Consider the following 24,668-nt stretch of genomic DNA (forward strand, 5'->3'; position numbering starts at 1 on the left):
CTGCTCTTTTCCTGTGTGTTGGCACAGTTCCTTCTTCTTAAACAACAGGAGTGATGGCAAACATCATCCAAACATATAGCAGCCAAATACGACATGCAACTCCCTCCACGTTCTTGGGGACAGAGGAGGAGAGGAGATGGAAACAGTGGAACTGGCAGGTTGCTGGGGATCTGTTGCAGTCTCAGTCTCCTCCTTCTCCTCGGTTGCTCAGTCTCACTTAAACCTGTTGCTTGCACAGCCTCCAGCCGGTCTGCCCTTCTTCTTCATCCTCTGTCCTCTCTTTTCTGTCTCGGAGGCTTCCCACTCTGATGCTTCCCTGACTGCAGCCTCCCGCCATTCCTCCTTTGATGCTTCTCTGAGGGACTTTCCAGCTGTCGCCTTCCACCATTCTTTGTCATCTAGCCAGTTGCTGACATGTGATTGTATTTGGAAGTACTGCATTAAGATTCTGTCTCTAGAAAGGCAGTGTGGAGTTAGGGAATTTGGGATAAAAACAGCACAAGAGATGACAGTGTGGGAGCCATAAGAAGACTTAAAAATATAAGAAGTGCCTGCTGGATCAGGCCAGGGGCCCATCTAGTCCAGCATCCTGTTCTCACAGTGGCCAGCCAGGTGCCTGTGGCAGGTGCCCCATAAGCAGGATTTGAGCATATGAGCACTCTCTACTCTGCTGTGGTTTCAAGCAACTGGTATTCAGAAACATCACTGCTTCTAACTGTGGAGGCAGAACAGAGCCCTCAAAGCTAGTAGCCATTCAGAGCTTTATCCTCCATGAGTTTGTCTAATCCAGGCATAGGCAAACTCTGCCCTCCAGATGTTTTGGGACTACAACTCCCATCACCCCTAGCTAACAGGACCAGTGGTCAGGGATGATGGGAGTTGTAGTCCCAAAACATCTGGAGGGCTGAGTTTGCCTATGCCTGGTCTAATCTGCTTTTCGAAGTATAGTTGTATCGCCACACACTTTTCTAAAGACCTGCCTGTGTCAATGACCTGTACACAAGACTGTCATTTTAAAATATATTCGTAATAAATTAATGCCTATCCCCCCTCACCCCCCCCCCATTTATATCTACCAAAATTATTTCCTCTATTGGAGAATTTGATATTGGCTATTACCTTGGGGGCAGTGAGTGAGGAAGCAGCAGAGAACAAAGCTCCGTTGTGCCCTGCAGTCAGTAATCAAGATATTTTATCAAATTATGAGAGGCTAGAAGGCAAAAACCTTGAAAAGAAAACCAATGTCTGCTTTTATTCTGGCAAAGAAAGATCCACAGCAAAACTGAAGTTGCTGCATAATTTTTTATTCTATTTGTTCCATTTTCTTTCCTTTCCCAAGTGGTGGAAGCAAAATATGGCACAGTGGAACAGCAGAATGGCATTAAAAAGTAATGAATTCACAAAGTATAATATACGGAAGTGTTTGGGAAAGCAGAAGAGAATAGCCACAAGGGAATTATTTTTATTTATCCACATAAATTAATAGACACGTTGTGCTTTCCTGTGTTCAGTAAAACAAACGGCACTTATTTGTTGTTACACAATTGTTAAATCTGGAGCGGAAGACTCTCCCAGGCTTAAATAAGAGTTCAGGTGACATATGAGCTAGGGATAAAGCATCCCCAAAACTCATTCTGGGCATCTGGCCACCTCCCTCTCAATGAGCACCATGGAAGGTTTTTCACCAATAATCCTCACAAAAGCACTGCTTAGGTTCAGTCACCCGAGGAGACCTACAAAGGTGAAGGAATGAGCTCACATCTACTCATGGGATGGTATTTGATGAAGCTTTACTCAGATGAGGCCCATTGAAATTAATGAACACGGCAGCTTAGGTCTATTAAATTCAGTAGTACTTCTCTGAGTAAACCATTGGTGACTACCAGCCACAATTGTTAGCCCTGACTAGTACAGGTGGTCTTTCCAAAGAGCTTGTACTAACACAGGGTGTATGGACACAGGCTTTCTCTGGACAGTCGCAGACCATACCTGTGCAAGGGAGATGATCACCCTAGTTGTTGAGCTTTTTTTGGCAAATCAAGAAGGGCTCAGCAACAATCGGCCTCCCATTTCACAGGCAGCAAGTAGCGGCTCCACTGCACTGCAAGCTCAATAAACTGCCGTCTGCAAGCTTCCCTGCCACCCAGAATCCCAACCCCCAATGCACAGCGGACACTGTGCAGCACTACAGAACCCCATGGCGCCCTACCAACCCTGGCTACCTACGCTACTGAGACTGTGTGTATTTTGCAGATGTATTATGCAACATTTGATTGATGCAATCATATTGTGTTAGTTGTGGAATCAGAATTAAGGGGAAATGGTATTTTAAAAATGCACTGTTCTTTATTACAGTGGTACCTCGGGTTAGATATGCTTCAGGTTACATATGCTTCAGGTTACAGACTCCGCTAACCCAGAAATAGTGCTTCAGGTTAAGAACTTTGCTTCAGGATGAGAACAGAAATCGTTCTCCAGCGGCGCTGCGGCAGCGGGAGGCCCCATTAGCTAAAGTGGTACTTCAGGTTAAGAACAGTTTCAGGTTAAGTACGGGCCTCCAGAACGAATTAAGTACTTAACCTGAGGTACCACTGTGTAATAAATAGGTATCTAAATGCTCTGATAATAAATCCTTAATAGGCCAAATTCTGTGTATCGTATACCACATGCTGAAATATTCTCCATAGGATTTGCTCTATTACCGGTAATGCTTTTTGTGCTTATCAGTGCTTTTTCACTACAGCTGTTTTGCAGGATGTTAGTTTGCCAAAAGAAGTGTCAAATCCATTCTTCAGCATCCACCACACCTCTGCATAGCTCTTCCTTGCAGCTTCCTTTAACGTTACCTTTTTTTTTTTGTTCTGCAGAGACTTACTACTAAACCGACTCCTTGTGGTTTGTGAATGTGATGAGTCTGACTGGGGCGGTTTCCCATTTGGCATTTCTGCAAATAACTGCTTCAAATGAATGTACAGTGTTATTTCAGTAGGGCAGACCAAGAAAGACAAAAGGATGGAGGCAGAGTGCTGAAAATGTAAATGTCAGTTAAATGCATAGCTGATTTCATTTCCATCATAGTCTCAGCGCCATCTATGCAGTTAAGGCTGGCAGATGTCACGAATGTCGATTCATTTTTAGCGCTAACTTACTTCAGCTTGGTTTGATTGAACAGCACTGGAACAGAGTGATTTATGCTCGGAAAAAGTAGCTGGTGATGATAAGTTCTGCCACAGCAAAACTGTCAGGGGATTTCTTCAGAGATATTTCTGGCCTTTTCATCAAGTCATGACGAAAAGAGCAAGTAGCTGGGATGGTTCTGGGATGAGATATTGGGGGGGGGGGGGAGAATGGAGAAACCTTTTTTTAAAAAACCCTCCCAAAATAGCATTATTGGGTGTACAATGGAGACAACCAAGGGTTATTATATTAAGGGCAGCTAAAATCTTGATAGCTATAAATTGGATAGAATCTAAGGGTTTAAATGTATTAAAATGTGTGTGATTTGGGACAAAGCACTTTCTGAAAAACTGAAGCAAAAACTCTGTGTGGCCAGAGGGCAAAAAAAGAGAGAGAAGGACTTTTATGCTGGGCTGTTGGCCGTTCCACCAGCACATGATCAAAGACTCTACAGGGCAAACTATACCTTCCACATTCTGTAATATACATCTGTGCTAACATCTTCCTCTATACTGACACCAGCAACTTTCAGGCTCTCTCCACTTCAGTGCTTATCTGAATGTTAGTATTGGGTTAAACCACAGAGCCTAGGACTTGCCAATCAGAAAGTGAGCTCCCGTTGCTCGGTCCCTGCTCCTGCCAACCTAGCAGTTCGAAAGCACGTCAAAGTGCAAGTAGATAAATAGATACCGCTCCGGCGGGAAGGTAAACGGCGTTTCTGTACGCTGCTCTAGTTCGCCAGAAGCGGCTTAGTCATGCTGGCCACATGACCCGGAAGCTGTACACCAGCTCCCTCGGCCAATAAAGCGAGATGAGCGCCGCAACCCCAGAGTCGGCCACGACTGGACCTAATGGTCAGGGGTCCCTTTACCTTTACCTTTTATTATTATTTAGATCTGAACTATGCCTTCAGGTTGGGTAAAAGGGGGTATGGGGATGTTCAGTTTGTTAGCTTTTATTGCTTTTAAATATGTAAGAATTACGTTAATAAATGAAATGTTGAACAGAGGGAGGGACTGACTCTTCCCAAAATATTTGTGGGGAAAACTTAATTGAATTTTCATAGCATTAGAATAATATGTCTTGGGCCACTGACACTGCAGTTTTCATAAAGATCTATTCCTGGAGCTGTTGGCAGATGCTTATAAGTACTTATGTAATGAAATTGTGTTAGGGCTTGAGCATGGAGGAGAGAGAGGAGGTGATCAGTTGGAGTATGGTATGTTAAGGCAAGGAGGGGAGGGATGTCAAGAGAGCTTCGATTGCCAACTGGAGTAGGTGGGGATTTGGATGGTTGACAGCTGGGTGAGAGGTTATCTGGGCGGGAGTGCATTTAAGAGATTAACTAATTGCATTCATCCCAGAATTCATTTTTCAGTTAATTTAGTTTCCATTGTTCCTCAGATAAATACTCTCGCCTGTGGTTAGCCCTTACTTTTTCAGTGAAACCCGTGATTAACAGATTTGTATACATGCTTTGATACCTGCACCTACGCAGCGCTGTTGGCACAATAAGTCTGTTAACCCTTGACTTTCTGCCATTATATCCAACAATGTACACTTATTCTAAGTCTGCTGAAGAGGAAGCTGTGATTGACAACAGTGATCTGAACAAGCTACCTGAACCTCTCACACCCACACACACACACACACACAAAAGTCATATATTCATCTGTTTATGAGATATAATAGTTTTCAGTAAGTAACCTGACACCTCCTGGTGTTTTAGACCACACTTTCCAGCCACAGCCAGAATGGCACAGAATGGCAAAGGCTACAATTCATCTCTTTCTCAGTTTTATGTGTTCCTGAATGCAAGACCAAGAACACAAATTCATGTACTGTGGCACCATATGCTAAGCTGGGAATTTTGAGGGCTTCTTTTCATTTTGCTTTATTTTTACCCACTTGTCAAAGCACCATGAAAACTTTGAACTTCACAGTTCTAGAGGTTCTTGCAAACCTCTGCAGTGTCTGCCATTTTGAAAGTTATCTTCAACCTTATTTGTTCCCACCAGCCTGCTTACACATCAAAACATTCATACCTCTCACTACATCTTTACAGACTGGAGGACATTTCTCAATCATTTCATTCATTTAGAGACACATCCTGAGCCCACTATTGTCCAACATCTTTATAAACAACTTAGATGAAGGTATTGAGGGGATACTCATCAAATTTTTAGATGACACGAAACTGGGAGGAGTAGTCAATGCCACAGAAGACAGAATTGGGATTCAAATTGACCTTAACAGATTGGAGAACTGGATCCAAACTCTCAAAATGAATTTCAATAGGGGCAAATGTCAGGTTCTACACCTAGGCAGGAAGAACTAGTTGCAGAAATATAAGCTGGGGGACACATGGCTTGCCAGTAGTACACATAAAAAGGATCTAGGGGTCTTAGTAGACCACAAGCTTAACATGAGTCAACAGTGTGATGCAGCAGCAAAAAAAGCTAATGCTATTCTAGGCTGTATCAACAGAAGTATAGTGTCTTGATCCAGGGAAGTAATAGTACCACTATTCTTCCTTGGTCAGACCACACCTGAAGTTCTGGACACTGCAATTTAAGAAGAATATTGACAAGCTGGAATGTGTGCAAAGGGGGACGGCAAAGTTGATAAAGGGTCTGGAAACCAAGCCTTATGAGGAACAGTTTGGGGAGGGTTGTCACATGGAAGATGGAGGAAGCGTGTTTACTTCTGCTCCAGAGGGCAGGACCCGAAACAATGGCATTGAGTTACAAGAACGGAGATTCCGACTAAACATCAGGAAGAACTTTCCAGTAGTAAGAGCTGTCTGACAATGAAGCACACTCCCTTGAGATGTGGTGGACTCTTTCCTTGGAGGTTTTAAAGCAGAAGTTGGGTGGCCATCTGTCAAGTATGATCTTGTTGAGATTCCTGCATTGGAGGGCATTGGACGTGATAACCTTGGGGTCCCTTCCAACTCTAAAATCTATGACTCTATGAAATATATTTCAGCCTGACATTTGGAGTGATATAAAAAAAAAAAAGTGAAGAAAGGAAGAATATCACTAGCAGGAGTCCTTGTGCTGGCTTCTAGCAGAACAGTGCAGTCAAAATTGCACCCCATGTTTTCAACCCTTTCATGATACAGAATTTTAAAGTGACTGCAGATACATACATTTTAATATTGCCCCTGCTTTTCATTATTCAGTTGGGATCTTAAAGTTAATAGCATGTTAGGGATGAAATATTACTCAGTTAATAAGCATGATCCAGCCACTTAGAGAGTTTCATTGGAGGTTCCTTTGTTTAGTGTTGTTGGCGCTGTAAGCAACCCATGTACATCATCTGACTTAGATGCTGCTGCTTGTGACCGTGGTCACTTTTATAGTAAAGGGATAATTTCTATCTTATAAAAACGGCTAATTAGAAAGCAAGAATCAGCTTTGGGCAGGCTTTGAGAACTGCTCAAAGTCCCATGGCATTCTGTGACAACCCATATATGCCACTGGCTCTTGTACAATCCATTGAAATCATAACTACAAGCCTGCTTCAGTTGATTCACCATGGCCAATGTTCTAAGAGGCAATGTTTCATAGTATTATTAATCTTCCTTAAGTATTCTCCACCCACACACTCACTTGAGCTTTTAAAATGAACCTGCCCGTTTCCCTTGCTTTGTTTTTCAGTACTGCAACAGTACTGTAATTTGCCACTTTGGTATGGCAACTCTGGAGAGAATGTTTTTAAACTACTTTCAGGTTATGCATCACCTTTAATAGGCTAAATCCCCAAATGCTTCTGGGAAGTACAGTGCATCCCTTAATTATAATCAATAAGCAAATCCATGTGAAGATTCCTTGCCTGTGAGCACTGTGAAGCAGAGGCTTGACAACCATATGTCAGGAGTGCTCTGATGGTGTTTCCTGCTTGGCAGGGGGTTGGACTCGATGGCCCTTGTGGTCTCTTCCAACTCTATGATTCTATGATTCTATGATTCTATGATTCTAAGTCCTATGAATACTTTTTTGGAAGTAAACCTCATTGAACGCAGTAAAACGGGTTGCCAAATTACCGTATTTTTTGCACCATAACACTCACTTTTTCCCTCCTAGAAAGTAAGGGGAAATGTCCGTGCGTGTTATGGAGCGAATGCCTACGGATGGCGGGAGGGATCTGCTGCAGTCGTGAGCAGAGGATCCATGGTTCCCCTTCCTTCCCTCCTCCGTGGTTACAAAGCATGGATCCACATGGATCCTCAGGATTTTTGCATTGGGCTACTCCAAACTCACTGTCAAATCGCATGTCTGTGGCCACAGCATGAACCACAAAAATCATCTATCCACTATTTTGTTTAGAATATTTTTTTTCTGGTTTTCCTCCTCTAAAAACTACATGCGTGTTATGGTCTGGTGCGTGTTATAGAGCGAAAAATACGGGTAACCATACCTAAGCAGAGTATGCCATGGATGCTTTAGTTGAGATTCCTGCATTGCGAGGATTTGGACTAGATGACCCCTAGGGTCCCTTCCAGCTCTACAATTCTATGATTCTATTATTCTTCTCAAATCTACAGAAAATGCCCAAGTGTGTTGTATATTTCGAATATAACATGTTATGCAAGAAAAGAATGCTTTTATGCTCATTACTCTTTTAGAGAATAAAGGCTAATGGAATTATATGACAATACAGCAAAACAGACTGTTTCATTCCAGTGCCTTTATTTTTTTATTTTTAAAGAAATATCAGTTGAATCATTTGGACAGATTAATCTGGACATAGTACTTAATGTAACCATTGTTGCGGCTCCCACTGCTTCCTTTCTTCATTTTGGGAGGAGGAAACAGTGCCTGTTTTTAATTTTGCAATCTCAATGTAGTAAGTAGAACGGGACATAATTAGAATGCAACCTTTACACTTCTAATTGGAAACATTCTGATTCTATTAACTATTGAGAAGGCGGGTGATATTTGCTAATGAACAAATTGCCATTTGAATCACACAATTGGTTTAGGCAATCCAAGTTGTGAAAGGCCAGTGAAATATGCCCCAGCTTCCTTTTGGTGTTTGCACAATATTTCCACTAACATCTGCAAGGTTAGATGTTTTTCCAGTGCTGGAGAAGAGGAATTTCATCCTGAATGTTGGTTTAAGAATCCTCATCTGCAGCAATAGCATATTGTCCATACTGTAACCCTCATGAAATCCTGCTAGATCAGAGGAACAAGGAGGGAGCTTGATACCCAAGCTCTAGCTGCATGTTCATTTTCTTTTGTATCAGACATAGTAATAATCCCTGGCCTAGCGTTAAGACAATTTAACCTTTAGAAACTGTAGATTTAATCAGTCGTCCTTGTTGTACTGGCAGTCTTCACAAAGTGGAAATCGGGGATTGTGTGATTGATAGGATTCCTCTGCAAGGACATTGGAGAACAATTTTGGCTTTGCACAAAATTGATTCTTGGAAGCCAAGTTACCAGTTATGCAAAAAGAAGGGAGGAAATCCACCTCATTGTGTGTGTGACCCTCATAGGCGAGTCCAGTGTGTTTGACTTGATATTGTACAGATGTTATCCTAGCCACAGGATTAACAGGAGGTGAAGGGGCAAATGAAAAGGCAACTGAGATGCTTTTTTATTTATTTTTAGCTTAGCCTCAGTGGCTGTCAGTAAGGAATATTTAATTTACTTGTATGTAAATGAGCAGGAGCTTCTTCGACCTTCCCCGGTTATTAGTAATCCTATGTAGCACCTTCTGCAGCACTTTTGTATGAAACCCAGTGGATTATTGTCATGGCTATAAATCTAATCCTTTTAAAACTCTTTACCCCTCCCTCTTTCCCTGTCCCAATGCAGGAGAAGAAAACTTACTGGCAATCTTGAAACGAAGATGGTGGAAGTACATGATCCTGGGGATAATAGATATAGAAGCAAATTACCTGGTAGTTAAAGCTTATCAGTATACCACTTTTACTAGTGTACAGGTAAGATCTCCAATCATTGCTACTTTGCTTGCATTTTCTTATGCTTCTTCTCAGGCTTCCTTCCACCCAGTCGGTCAACCTGTGGAAAGGAGCAAGGATGTGCCCACTAGACCTACTATGGTTCTGCTTAGTAGAACCAATGTGCTCCTTCGCACATTGGGCAGAAATGGGCACTACATGCATGTGGTGGGGAACATGGTTGTGCAAGAGGTCCTGACTGTGCATACTAGCTCTATGTATGTAAAGCTGAAAGCACATTCTCCCCTAGTCTGTAGCTGAAGATGGGACTGGCAACCCTACATAGAGATTGGACCTACTATGGTTCTGCTTAGTAGAACCAATGTGCTCCTTCACACATTGGGCAGAAATGGGCACTACATGCATGTGGTGGGGAACATGGTTGTGCAAGAGGTCCTGACTGTGCATACTAGCTCTATGTATGTAAAGCTGAAAGCACATTCTCCCCTAGTCTGTAGCTGAAGACGGGACTGGCAACCCTACATAGAGATTGGAGGAGGGCCAGTAGCTGCAGTCATGCGCCCCTCAATACATTCATTGAACACATGGAAGGGAGCATGAGATATCAGTTGTAGGTGGTAGTCCGCTTCTACCCAAATCCTTGTGAATTAGGGGATGTGACACTGAAGTCACAGTTTTGCAGAACATCATGTTGTGGCAAGAGGCCTGAGACTCTACGAAATAAGAACCTAGACTCAGACTGCGCTTATTAGTTGGTTTATTTTTGAGTTGCTTCATTGCTTACAGTTGTATGCAGACTGGTGTTCTTCCATCCAGAATTTCTCCTTTTCCCTGCCTCCCTACTGCAAGTCCTGGGTTGGACTAATCTATCCCTAGCCCAGAGCTGTCTGGTATGGATCAAGGAATTGATACTCCAAAAACATGACATATCATTCTGGAAAACAAAGCGATTGTGTACATGGCAGTCACTGGGTAGTCACGTGGCAAGAAGTGGGGTGGGGAGATTTGCTACCTTCCTGCAAGCAAGAGAGGTAGTAGAGAACAGTCAGGTTAGCTAGTTAGAAGAACTGCATAAACCTGCACAAGAGTTACAGAGCTTTTTCATTTGATTCTTTCAGTTGTATCAGATAATGCCTTCCCTTCTTTAAGAAGACCTTCAAATGCTGAAACCCCACAGCTTCATCTCTAGCAGAAAGGTCACTGAAACTGCCCCTTTTGTCTTGTGTACTTAGCCGAGCCTGATTCACACAAGGACTAGGCCAATTGAGTTGCCACAGGAACCCTCTGAAACAGCTGTTTGTGCGGAGGAACTCCTTCAAAGGTGCATCAGATTTCATCCATGCCAGTATGGACTCTTGGGAGTGGTTGCAATCTGATGACCTGCAGGCAAAATGGCTTCTTAGGCAGGGCAGTGCCTACAGAATTGCATCAGAACTGACAGCCGATGTTAGGTCACTGCATCAGTGAACCCAGGCAGGGCCTTGCAGCAAAAGGAATATACATAAATCTCTGGAATGTGTGGGAGAGCGATCAAGGTTTCAGCTTGGCTTTAGCACAGAAACTGCCCCTGTCACCTTATATGATGACTTCAGTTAGGAGACAGACAAGGGCATTGTGCTCCTTGAGCTCTCAGCTGCTTTCAGTACCATCAACCACTGCAACCTCCTGGTGAGGCTATCCAAGTTGGGGATGGGTGGCACTGCTTTGCAGTAGTTCCAGTCCTACTTGTATGGTCATCTTCAGCAGGTGATGCTTGTGGAGTGTTTTTCGGCGCCATGGGGGCTTCAGTGGGGGGGGTGGTCCTTTGGGGTTCAGGTTTATCACCATATTGTTTCATATCTATTTGAAGCCACTGAGTGGAGTCATCTGGAGTTTCAGAGTGTGTTGTCAATAGTATGCTGACGCCACACAGCTCTATTTCTCCTTTTACATCTACATGTGTGGCAGTGGATGTGCTGGACTGGTGTCTTGTCTCCTAATGGACTGGATGAGAGATAATCAACTGAAACCTAATCCAGATAACATACAGGCACTGTTAGTGGGTAGTTCCCTAGGCCAGATGGATGGGAGAATGTCTGCTCTTGAGGGGGTTACATTCCTTCTTAAGGAGCAAGTGCATAGCTTGGGAGTGTTACTGGATCCATTACTACCACTTGTGTCCTCGGTGGTATGGAGTGCCTTCTGTCAGCTTCAGCTGGTGGCCCAGTTATGTCCCTGAATGGACAGGGATAGCCTAACTTCTGTGGCCTATGGTCTGGTAACCTCTAGGTTAGTGCAATGCATTATTTGTGGGGCTGCCTCTAAAGACAGTTTGGAAGCTTCAACGGGAACAAAATTTGAAACGTTTGCTTGTGTGGGGACAGCAATATATACCACCCAAGAGAGAAAGTGTCCCTGTTTGTGTGAACTGCCTTCAATTAGTATGGCACCTGTGACTATGAAGGGAGTAGTTCATTGCAATGGATCTGTATTTAGCTGATGGCAATGCAATTTCAACAAATGAGAAATCTCATTTACAATACTTTAATGTGAAGTAGTCTATGAACCATTTCAGCAGATAATCTGCTTGCCGCGTTTATCCTTTTTCACATGAAGTGTTTGCTCCATGATGCAAAACCTTATATGCAAATATACTAAGCTTGTGGTGCTTTCAAGAAAGAAATATTAGGCAGCTCTCTGCAAACACCTACACTTAATTATCAAAATACTCTTTAGTGGAATTTGATGCATTATCTTGTTTATAATTTAAAATAGTTCTAAGCCTCTTTTGAAGATGTGTTGCAAGATAGTACATTTCCTTTGGTAAGCTACCTTTATCAATGCCAGCTGGAAGTCTTCTGCTTGTAGATCTTTCCTGGAGGAAGCATAAAAATTAAGAGTGGCTTTTGTCTAGGAAATACTTCCCACATGACATTTTTGATTATGCATTTAGGGTGTACCTTAAACTGTGAATTTGACAGACACATATATACTTAAATAAACCTAGATAAATCTCTGCAAAATGGACCTAACCTCCATAGTTTTATACCAATTGACAGTCTGCACACATGCCTCCATGATTTCCCTCTTTTGTCTTAAAACAGAAAATTCACCAAACTGCCCACCCCTGCCTCCTATTTGTTTGGTATGTTTTGACTCAGAAAACACTTGCAACCAAATTTTGTGATGCTTTGCTTTTGAAGCAACATCCTACAGTACAAAGGTGAAATACATCTTCATTGCTTCTGGCTCTCTGCCACTGACATGCGGCCCCTGGAAAGTTTCCCAGAAGGGACTGGAGCTCTCAAGCTGAAAGAAGTTTCCCACCCCTGGTTTCCCACCTCAGTGAAGAGGAGGCCTAGGTAACTTAGGGCTACCTGAAAGTCCTGTGAAATCTCAAATTTCAGGAACAATTGACCAGTAATCTGTTTGGGACTGGAAAACATCATGTGCTACTTCTTGGCACAAGACACCTGCCCAGTGGCGTAGCGTGGGGGGTGCAAGGGGTGCCAGCCGCACCGGGCGCAACATTTTTGGGGGCGCACTCGGAGCTCTCTGCCCCTACCTGGTCCTGGCTCACTCTCTCTCTCACAGTGCTGGCTGTGCGAATCTGATCCGAGCTGCCGGGTCGCCGCCCACTGTGGAGGGGGAGGGTGCCAGGCGTGCATTGCGGAGCGGAGAGAGAGCGAGGGAGGGACTATCTGGGGGAGGGAAAATGCAGCGGGCGCCCAGCGCAGAGCTGAGCGCAGGAGAGAACTACATCCGACCAGCCCAGTTTTGGAGGGAAGGTGTTAGTTGCGGCGGAGCCCTGGCGCCCCGGGAGGCTGGCCGGGCCGGTAATGGGGCTGGCCGGTGGCGCCGCTGCCATCCTGCGGACAAAAGGGCTGCCGCCCCCGGCCGAGCCTCCCCCCCCCCCCCGCGAAACCAGGAGCAGCTCTCTGGTGCTCGAGGACTTCGCAGGCCCTTCATCTCCCCTCCATTGGCGCCTCAGCCCCCAGCCCTGCCTGCGCGGCTCCTGCGTCTGGGGGCGCGCTCGCGCGGATGGGGTGCCGCTCCCCGCTTGCAAATGGTGCCCGTAAAGTCACATCAGAGACGCCCCCGGGACCCAGTTTCTGCCTTCTTCCCCGCCATGTGATTAAGCCTCGCACTACTTTGTGGCAGTGGTGTAGCGTGGGGGGTGCAGGGGGGGCCGGCCGCACCGGCCGCAACATCTGGGGGTTAGGGTTAGGGGGCGCAAATCCACGGGTTAGGGGGCGCAAATTACTTGCCTTGCCCCGGGTGCTGACAACCCACGCTACGCCACTGCACCTGCCTAAGCAATACATGCTTGGAATGACTCCTGGATATTTATTGGAACAGAATGAAAAAAATTCTAAATTAGAGTATCTTGCTGAATTAACCTGCATTGCATATGGACAGAATGTCCTGTGTTATTTAATTAGTGCATACCCTCTACACTCATTTTCTTGTCTGCATAAAAACCTTGCTGCTGTTTTGGAGGTCCCTGTATGATATTATTTAACAAATTTATCCCGGCAGTTGGTGTGTCCCCTGTGTAGGTCCACACAAAGTTCAATAAATGTTTGAGCAAGAAGTCTTAAGTACGTGCAGAATTCTTGCTTCTCAGTTGCACAGATGAGGCTCACCCCGCACCCTCCACAAGAAATCAAATGCTGGATTTATTTTGGTTATCTGTCAGTTAAGCCTTCCTGCAGATGAAATATTTTCCGGGGGTTTCAGTTCCTGGTACTGCATTGAGAAGGTGCCAGCATTCTACTTCATTTGATGTTATAGGTTTTCTCTTAAAAATGTCATGCATTATACATCGACTTTTCTAGCTGGGTTTTCTTTCCCATTGTGCTAGAATAGCATTATGGCCCACGTTCTGCCATTGGCACTTGTAATAAGCAGTGATTTAGTCTCTGAATTGATTTTTGAAGGACAGCTTTTGCAGAGAGAAGGTGCGGGATTTTTTCTGCTCCAAGTGATGACTTGAAATGGCCTCGCAATGCAAGCCTAGTCTCTGGACAAGCCTCAGTAATTAATTCCTTTACATATTTATGTGCTCCATGCAGCTACTTGCAGGAACAAAATGTTAACATATGTTTTGGCATTTTTTTCTACTCTACTACCAAATATGTCAGCTCAGTTTTGCCTTATCAGCCTTTAAAATGCCCAGGGCTTTTTTTTCAACTGGAACTCAGTTCCGGCACCTCTCAGGTGGGCGCCATTGCCATTCTAAGAGAACGAGGCAGGTGTTCATGGTGAGTTCCACCACCTCTTTTTCTAGAAAAATAGCACTGGTTTGGACTGAAGGTTTATCTCTGCAGTCTAGTCTAAACTGAAGATCCACTTTGTTGATTTTGTCTTGTCACCAGTTGAAAGAAATTTGATGGTTTTCGTCTTTCCCCTGCAATGTATAGAAGTAAAACAGGCTTTTGTTTTTAATAACACAGCAGCTGAAGTCCAGCATATGGACTTATTTTTATGTTGCTCTAGAGAAAGGTAGTTAGTTGCATCAACCCTGTGAGGTAGGTTAGGCAGAGAGAGAGAGAGAGAGAGAGAGAGAGAGAGAGAGAGAGAATGAGAATGACTGGCTCAAAGCCACTATTTACAAATCCAAATGTGAATCTATAAATACTTGTGAGTGAGTACAAATTACATAGATGAGTGCCCACATTATTAGCCCACTTGTATGGACTGACAGCTGCTTTCTCCATGGTGTGATCTCACGTATCTGTCATCTGTATGTGAAGTAAGTGACAGCATGGGTGGAGCTAGTCACATGGCTCATTCCCAGGTCACTGAGACCCTTCTCCATGGCCAGGTCCCTCCTGAGTGAGGATAGGTTAAAACAAACAAACAACCCACATGTGATCAGTAAAAAAAAACAAAAACCCAGCATGTGATCATATGGTTGCAACATTCACACAAAGCCAGCAGTCATGGGGAAAGCAATTCAAACCCTGAATGATCTGCTTGCCATGTTTGTTTTATGTTGTCCTTGCAGCTCTAAAACTGTTTCATGTGATTTCAGGGCAAGAATGCAAAGTCTATCACTCCAACCATGTGAAAATCTAAAGAGACATGTTTATTTATTTGATGTCAGTTGCTTCCCATAAGTATCTCGGAAGAGATTTCACAGTTAAAAGGTGAACAATAAAAAGAATTCCATATGTAAAACCAATTCTATAAATAAAAACAATATACACTTATACACAAAAGCAGGCAGCGATTGGATGTTATGAGTAGTTACAGGAATATGTGATTTCAGTCGTACCTAATGCAAATATGATTATCTGCTTGCTACTATGTCTACTGACAAAATAATTCTTTCAGCATAGCTTAAATTGCAATTCAGATAGCTCATCGGCTTTCTATTTCATGGTGGGTCAGGCTATTGTGCATCCATCCCATGCTTTGTAATTGTGAAATGTCTGAACAATGAAGATTACAGCATCCCTAGTGATAACATTTGCATCAGACAACAACCAGTACGCAGGTACTAACATGTTATTGAGTAGTTCTTTCTCTGCATTCTTTCCCCACATTCCCTCTTTGGCAAAAACATATTGGCACCTTCACTCATTATTTCTGAAATCGGAAATATGAGCATATGTCTGTCGATGAAGTTTGTGTGTGATAATGTCGTCCACAAAAAGCAAAGCAATATGTTTGCCACTTAGAAGAGAAAAATAAATATGACTGATGCAGTGCTCCCTTCTTCCATAGCACTTGCCATTTTCACAGTAGGAGTTCTTATGTATTTATGCATTTATTTATATCTGATAGGATTCAGTCTCGCAGAGTGAAGATGATCGCTCGTGGATGCATTTAGAAAAAAAATGTTGCAGACCATTTTGGATATTCTTGGCCTCCAAAGGTGTAATTTCAAACAAGAGCTCAGATTGGAAGCTGTTGTGGGTTTCTGAGCCCTGTTTTGTAGTGAATGCCTGGAGTCAGAGAGAGAATAGACAGTTCCGAGATCTGTCACATTAGACAAGAAGTCCAGAGGGGAAATTGCCAATTAGAAGAGGTGAGGGTAGCATGGATGATAAATCCCTCTCTGGACGAAATCTTAATCCTTCTTGCAACTGCTGCTACTGTACCTCAGGGCCAGTCACTGACAAGTGGCAGCTGTGGGGGGCCAGGGGGGCAAGAGCTTCACACAGTTTGCTTGCGGCCAGCACTAATGAGCTGCCCAAATGTGGCGACAGAAGATAGTAATTGGAGTGGGGGGCAAATCAATGGCAGAGAAGCAGCTCAGCTGTTTCTTGTTTAATTCCAGCTGGAGTTTGCTGACCAGCACTTTGCTTTGATAGTGGAAGAAACCAGCTCATTCCCCACAGTGTGTCCTATTGATCCCAAAGCTGCTTCCCCCACCCACAAAAGGATGCCAATGTATGAATGCATGCACCATGCATTTTGCAGTATACATTTATTAGATTTCTATTCCACCTTTCCTCCAAGGATCTCAAATTCCCACACTCCCCATTTTATTGTTCTTTCACCCTGTGTGCTGAAGTGTGTCTCTCCCCCATGCTTTCTGTGTGCTTTCCTTTCTCCCTACTGTTCCACCCAGGCCCTGTATGTATTTGTCTGCTCCCTTTTTTCAGTGCTGCGTGCTTAAAGGGAAAAAATTGGAATTTGATAATTAATGGGGCTGTTGTTTGTAACATCCTTGCACAGATGCAGTGGTTGAATTTTGCTAAACCCAGTGATCCCTGGCTGTAAACTAGAGCTGTCCTCTTCTAGGATGGCCTTTGACTGCTGTGAATGCTTAGTTCCCTAACAGCACAATGCACAAGTGGTGTTGGTTTGACTTTCCCTGTAGGCTGTGGTTGGGATCACCCACTTTTACCACTTGCAGTTCTGTTCTGAATGCATTTGTAATAGTTCCAGTCTTCTGTTTGTATCTCACTTGTAGTTTGCCTTGTGTGAGAAATCAGGTCCTGCCTCCAGAGCCTATCCAGTAATGTACCTCCTTTTGTGTGTGAGAGGATAAGAGGGCATATAAAATAATCTGAGGCAATGCTGGGAACAATCTTGGTCATGGACATATGTTTTATGAATTGCTTTGAACCAGGGAGCCAAAGGCACTTAAGACTCTGCGTACATTCTGCCGAGCTTATGGAGCCTAAAGGATGAGACGGTGGCGAGACTTTTTACTAGGAATGGGTTGATTGCATCCAGTTTCAGACTTGCTGGCACTCAATCATAGATCTGTTCCATGCCATCCTGTGGCATCACATTCCTTCCCATTCCATCCTGTTGTTTGCCATTCCTTTCCTGTTCCATCCCATTGTATTATGATTATTAATTTGTGTTATTATTGTATGCATTTTTCTTTGCTGTTTCTGTAAAACACAAACTCTCTGATGCATTCACCAGTGAAATTTGTATTTCATATGCATCTTTTACTATGTGTGTGTGTGTATATATATATAAAACACATTTTTGTACAGTGAAAATGCATTGCAAAATCTGAAGAAGTGCATAATCCAGTTGGGTGCTGCATTCCCATACACAGGCAAGTTCAAGAGCATCAGATCTGGTTGGCCTGCTGTGGAAAGGAGACCTTACAAATTCCTACTTTATTGCTCCCATCCCTGCCTTGTCTGACAAAGAGAGAGCACTGTCCATAGAGATGGGGTAGGAAATCATTTCAGTTCACATTCAAATTTGCACTTCCCCACCAAATAGGGAAACCAAAAACAGAGCCATCCTTCAAAATTCACGCTTATCCAAATTTTGTGATGCAGTTATCCAGTGTCTATAAAAATGCACTTATTAAGGGGAAAGTAGGCATAGAAATCAATATATTTCTGAAACCAAACTACAAAACTACAATGCATAAGAAGAAATTGCTTGCAAAAACGTGCAATACACAATTTTGTATGCAAAACTGCATACAAAAACGTGCTAATTTATACTGCAAATTGCCCTGTGATCCTCAGAAGAAGGGCAGCATATAAATTTGATAAAATAAATAAATTGCAGACTGATGCAGAAATGTGGAGAACTGAATATAAGATTGGGGGCAGATATGAGAAACTTGAGGGAACCGAAATTGACAGATTTGCCCATCCCTGTCAGAGGCTTTAAGATGCTGACTGCACTGACCCCTTGTGGTGGGGAGGAAGATGGCAGTATAAATAATTAAAACAAGTGTGCGTGGGTCTTCTAGAAACTCATAGGGGGAGAGCGCAGAGAGGAAGGTGTTATTTTGCACCACATGCTCTCTGTCCCCTTTCTCTCCCTCCACCCCTCATCATAGGAGTGTATTCTGGGCTTCCAAGATGAATCATACAGATATCTTAATCAACTGTTTCCCACTCTCCATGTCTGCATGGCAAATGGTATTATGATAGTAATAATAAATAAAAGAATAGCAGAGCTCTGCAGTTCTGCTCTACATGACAAGTGGGCCATCAGTGTATGGCAGATCGGATTAAACCCCAGCCTTCTCCCCAGTCATGGAGCTGGGGAGAAGGCGGGGGTAATTTTTTTGTTTGTGCTGCACTTGGGATGTGCTCAGAGCAGATAAAACCCCCGTCCTTCAGAGGAGTGAGAAACAACGTCCAAGCAACCACAAACCTTTGGCAGTGGCTTATGACAGCCAAAATTTCTGGATCTTTATTTATAACGTTGTAACAATTAGGGTCACTTTCTCTCACCTTTCTTGTGGGGTTAGGACAGGCATAGAGACACACCCTTTGTAAATTCAATAACTGACTGCCACTCCAAGCCATGTAAATAATCCTAAGTCCGAACATGTGGGATCCAGCATTTACTTACGGGGAAGGGACACACATTTTAGCAGACTCCCTTTATTCCCATATTAAAATTCCCAAGTTGGAAAACCACTTAATTAACTCCAGAGTTCAAATCCAAGCCTTTTCTTAATATTTCAAGATAAAGCAGCATGAGAGAAAGCAGAATTGCATCAAAAGGAAAATGAACAGTTGTTTCCAAGTAGTTCTAGATGGATATTAGCCCGCTTCAGGCATTCAGACAATATGTTGTGAGGACTTCCGGGTCGGTGCCTCCGGTAATGGCGGAATTCCTCTGATCGGGAGGAATTTGCCTCGTGGGAATCTGGGTCTGGCCGTCACAGCGAAGGCGGAGACCCACTAAAAATCACAGGCGGGAGAAGCCTGTGAGCATGGGATTCGGCGGGCACCCTTTGTGCCTCCCCTACTCGCGGGGAAACCCGGTTTTGGGGGTCCGGAGTGACATGGGGTTAGCGGCGCGGTGCTTTGAATCGTCTGCTTCTTCCACGGAGCGAAGCCGCATAGCTGTTGCCGGAGAGTGCTGACTTTTTCTTGTGGACAATTTGACTTCAAAGTAATTACCCGTGAGTAGAGCTGAAGTGGGAGAATTGGATTTTTAAACGTCTAATTTGGTATCGTAACGGGGAGATTCAACACAGGAAGTCCGCCTTCCCCTTTTGTAAATAGACTGAAGCAATGAGGCTGCAAGCGGAAGTCTTGGAAAGCCCTTTGTAAAAGATTAAATTTCCATCGGTAAAGAACACTAAACCCCCCCTTGGAGGCAGGAGAAGGGGGGGGGAGTTGTGGACTGAGTATGCCTGCAGGAGAGAGCGAAGAGAGTTAAAATACCGCCGCTCTGACCCTGGAAATGGGCTGCTAGCAGGACTGACGTCTTTTGGAATGTTCATTGACAGCATTTAGAACGTTCATTGACAGCTAGCTAAATAAGAGAAATACATTGTTTCTACTGTTTCCGGCTGCTTTTAAAAAGGAGTAAAAAGTAACTGAAAACAGAAACTAACTTTGGATTGTGTGAACTGTGTTTAAAAGAGGACATTACTGACTAATAGAAATAGAAACTGTACCCCCCTAGTGGAAGTTTTTGAAACTGGTTGCTTTACAAGAGCTGGGCTAGGGGAATTTCCAGCTGCAAGATAAAAAACTGAGATACTCTGGGACTGACCTTGAATCTTTTGAGTGTTATGGCAAATGGAAAGGGAAAAACAGACCAGTCAACTGCTGAAAAAACATTAAGGTCTGGGAGGACTTGGCAGCAACCCAGGAGAGGCTCAACATCAGGCCTCCCTGCTCCTTCTGCTGCTGCTTTTGCACCAGTACACTCAAAACCAAGAGGAATGTCGACAGAAGAGGCCTTAGCGGTTGCATTAAATAAGATAAATGATTCACTGGAACAGCTTAACAAGAAAACAGACGCGATAAATGTGAAAGTGGATGCTGCAACTACTAAAATTGACTTAATTACAGAAAGTATAAATAATCTGGGACAAAAGGTGAATACCAATACAGAAACCATCCAGAAATTGACACAGGAATCTACTTTGATACGGCAGACTGCGGAAGAAGCCAGGGAGAAAGCCATTGCTACTGAATGCAAAGTAACACAACTCGAGAGAGAGAGAGTCCCAGCCCTACAGAGGCAACTTGATGAACATAAGTTGACGCTTGCTATGATTGAACTTAAAGAAAAACAGATGAATTTGAGGATCAGAGCCCTACCTGAATTGGAGAAGAAAAGCTTGATAGATTTTCTCACACAGGAATTTGCTGACTTTTGGGACTTGGACTTGGGCCAAGAAGAGTTTAGAATTGTGAGGGCCTTCAGACTTGGAAGAGGAGGGAAAAAAGAGAAGAATAGAATAAGAGATTGCTTGATCACTCTTCGAACTAAAGAAGAGAGAGATAGAATCTTGGGTTGGCATTACCAGAAGAACCTAGAAGTACAAAAGTCAAGAGTGGAAATTTTTAAAGACGTCCCGAAATATCTTTTGGATTTTAGGCCTAACTACGGAGATATTCCATAGTTCCAGTTACAGATAGGTAGCCGTGTTGGTCTGCCATAGTCAAAACAAAACAAATTCCTTCCAGTAGCACCTTAAAGACCAACTAAGTCAGTTCTTGGTATGAGCTTTCGTGTGCATGCACACGAAAGCTCATACCAAGAACTGACTTAGTTGGTCTTTAAGGTGCTACTGGAAGGAATTTGTTTTGTTTTGACTACGGAGATATTGTTGCCCTGCTGAGAAGGAATAAAATCATCTTTAGGTGGGAGTTTCCCCAAGGTTTATCCTTCAGTTTCAAAGGAAGGAAAATAAAAATAAGATCAGTAGAAGATAAAGTAAAGTTTTTTAATAAATATGAAGAAGATCTGCAGAAGGGACTTGCAAAAGAGCCAAGAGCATCGGATAGAAGATCACCAGGATGAAGTTGATGGACTATATGGAACTGGCGGAAATGACCGGCAGAATCTGAGACCAGGGAGAAGAGTCGGTGGAAGAAGACTGGAAAAAGTTTAAAGATTTTTTACGGAAATACTGTAAAATTAATGAATGTTAGAAAAATGTTGGAATGAAGTTATATGGCTTTAGTAGAAATGTTATAAGGAATTAAGTATAAATAGATTAATAGAGTATTAAAGGAAAAAATTAGGTTAGAATGTATTAAGATAATTATAGGATAGAAAACCGAGGAAGATGGAAAGGAATTGCTGAAACAATTAATAGAGGTGGAATACAAAAAGGGAGGTGTGAGGAGGTCGCTGAAATAAGTGAATGAAAGATAAGATACTGAAATTGGTTGATGTGTTTTAAATTGTTTTTGTTTTGTTTAGTTAGTTTAATGTGTTAGTGTTATGTAGTGTTTTTGTATTGTATTGTATTGTTCTTCTTTTTTGTAGTGTTTAAATTGTTGGAAAAGTAATAAATATTATTTTCACAAAAAAAAAGACAATATGTTGTGAGAAGGGGCTCTAGAGCAAGCATGCTAGCTCCACTCCCCATTGTCATTCTTGTCACCTCCCCAAGTTGGAGCGTGGCTGTCAGAAGTGGGGAGCCTCCTGTGCTCAAGCAGATGTGCATTTAATATTTCCCAGCTTTCTAAAACATGAATAGAGCCTCAATGAGTACAGGGTAATAAATGGTTGCTCTCCTGTTTCTGGAGAATGATGGGAATGATGATGAGGGCTGAGCTAGCACCCTCATTCTTGCATCCTTCCCTGCATGTTTACTAAACTCTGCGCCAGACCATCTGAAGACGGCTACTGTCTGTAAAGAACATTCAGTAACTTAACAGACAGGTTATATTTAGCTGATGTTCATCCAGGATGAGACTCAACTTGAAGGAGAGCAGTAGCAGTTTCCCAAGTAAATGAAGATAAAGGCATGCTCAAACTCTTAATTCTTATACTGCTTTCCAAGGACCAACAATGGGTAAGGGGAGGAAGTGATCAGCTGGGAAACATTATGGGGTGTATCAAGATGACAATACTTATCATGTATCAGGGAAGTGGCTTTGTGAAATGTGAAGCTGAGAAGATAATCTCTTTTTAGTACAGTAGTACCTCGGGTTACAGACGCTTTAGGTTACAGACTCCGCTAACCCAGAAATAGTACCTCGGGTTAAGAACTTTGCTTCAGGATGAGAACAGAAATTGTGCGACAGCGGCAGCAGGAGGCCCCATTAGCTAAAGTGATACCTCATGTTAATAACAGTTTCAGGTTAAGAATGGACCTCCAGAACGAATTAAGTTCTTAACCTGAGGTGCCACTGTATTTCAGGGAGAAGGATGTTTGGGACATGCCTTCCTCACTCTTCTATGATAAGTAGGGAGCTTCTGGGTAAAGATGGGTTTTTTTAAAGGGACAGAAGTGTTGAGGGTTTTGGTGTTCATTACAAGTGTTGTCAGTGGACATGACCCAGGAACCTTTCCTTACCTTCTATTTCCCCAAACTGCCAGAAGCTGAATTCTAAAGGTCCTGGTAGCATTGATCTGCTTTTGAGTGGGCAATGAGACACCTGTCCCCCGCCCCCTGTCCCCATCTCAGTGCTCATTATAGGACTATTATGCATAGAAGCTAGATATGTGCCTTCCTTCCTCCCTCCCCAGTCTGTTTCTTACACTTAATAGCTGATCTGCACAAAGGAAAAGGTCACTTGCATGGGGTTACAATGGTCAGCCAGATTGCTGTATAACAGCTTGGCTCTGTTAAGTAACCAGACATGAACACTATTAAAAAGATAAAAAGCAGCCACACGGCCTTTAGAATAGCTTTATACACAGCATTATGCACAGACCTAATCAATACAATAGCAGCTCTATTGTTTTAAATGAGCTGTTTCTTAATGGCTAGACAGAACAGCCATTCCACTATGTAAAACAATCATATCACCCTTGTTTTAATCGTATTAAATTTAGCTATTGAAGAGGAGGACTGTATTAGGCAGGACAGGCAGTGACATATGGTGGAAAGAGCTTAATATAATTTGCCAGTTCTCTTTCTCCATAATGCTTAATTGAAAAGCAAATAGACCTGACCAGCCTTTTATTTTTGCATAGCTAGGGTGCGTTCCACATCTTACTGACATTAATGGGGAAATATTCCATTATTTTTCATGGTTACAGATTGCACTGTTTTATATATATATAAGTATTTCTTTGCAAAAAAAAAAAAATGCACCAAAAGAGGTGAACAAATGAACAAGTATTTCTTGCTATCCCTGGAGAGAATAAATAGAAAAACAAAAAACAATGTTTCCATAAATGTTTAGAAATGTATGTTGAATTATGTTAATGGACATGTTGTGTCTTATACCCTGCAGTTAAGTTACACGTTAAAAAAAAACCCAGCAGTATTTAATGTAAAATTATATTTTGAAAAATCAACTCTAGGATATTTGCAAGTAGTTTGGTATTGCCTCTGTATGTTAGATTTATACCATAATATTTTGTGGTGGGGAGGTTATTAGGAAAGATTCCAAGGCTGTTATTTACTGGAGCAAACATATAAAGTAGGAGTCATCAGTGCAGTGCTCCTGAGTACCAGAGTGCCCACCAGCACCTCTATGGTACCCACAAACGGTCTCTGTAAATGTCAGTAAATGTTAAATATTTGATACAAATAATTCTGTAAGATGAACACAAGATGTTTATATGGAGTACCCCCTCTCTCTCACACACAGCCAAAGACAAAACTTCTATGTTATACCACGAGCTTACATGAGATCATTATATTTTTCTTCTCTTCGGTTCACATGTAATAATGCAGTGTTTTTCATGCAGCGTTTATACACTTCTCTTGTTTATATCTCTTGGGGCTCTGGGATGAGAAGCTGGACGTTTCCTTTAAATATGAAATTGCCGTACTTCTAAACTGAAAACATAATTTCCCACATAATGTGACCGTTCCAGAAAAATGACAGTTTGCTTATTGTACTTTATATGCTCGGTTTTGTAACTTTAAAGGCTTTTAAAAAACCTCGATGTACAGATGTAAGATGTAAGCCTATTAGTAGCTTCTGTTAACTTTTTCCTCATATATTAAGAAATGCGCTGTGAAGGACACTTGAGGCTATTTTTGTTTGTTTGTTATTTTTCCACAGAGTAGCCTAAGTGTGCCTTTTTAAATCAATGCTCTTATTTTAAATGCAGAAGCTGCTTCCAGCCCAGAGCTCCTCCATTAGTAGTTCTCTTCTCCCCTGTGTTTCCGGGGACTGCTTGAGCCCTCACATCCTTGGCATATCCTGTGCCATTTTTGTTATTCATAATGGTGCTTCCATTCACTCTACGG

At 42.8% G+C, this 24,668-nt stretch overlaps 1 protein-coding gene across 1 annotated transcript in view; it reads left to right on the top strand.

Annotated features, from left to right (window-relative positions):
• SLC35F1 (solute carrier family 35 member F1) overlaps positions 1-24,668 on the top strand; it is a 202,676-nt gene that overhangs the window by 147,922 nt on the left and 30,086 nt on the right. Inside the window, exon 3 of the mRNA XM_081856223.1 lies at positions 9,006-9,133. Within this exon, the coding sequence (XP_081712349.1) occupies positions 9,006-9,133 (128 nt within the window). The remainder of the gene's footprint in view (positions 1-9,005; positions 9,134-24,668) is intronic.

The sequence above is a fragment of the Podarcis erhardii genome (assembly GCF_964252035.2).
Source record: "Podarcis erhardii genome assembly, chromosome: 3".
Taxonomy (NCBI): Eukaryota; Metazoa; Chordata; class Lepidosauria; order Squamata; family Lacertidae; genus Podarcis; species Podarcis erhardii.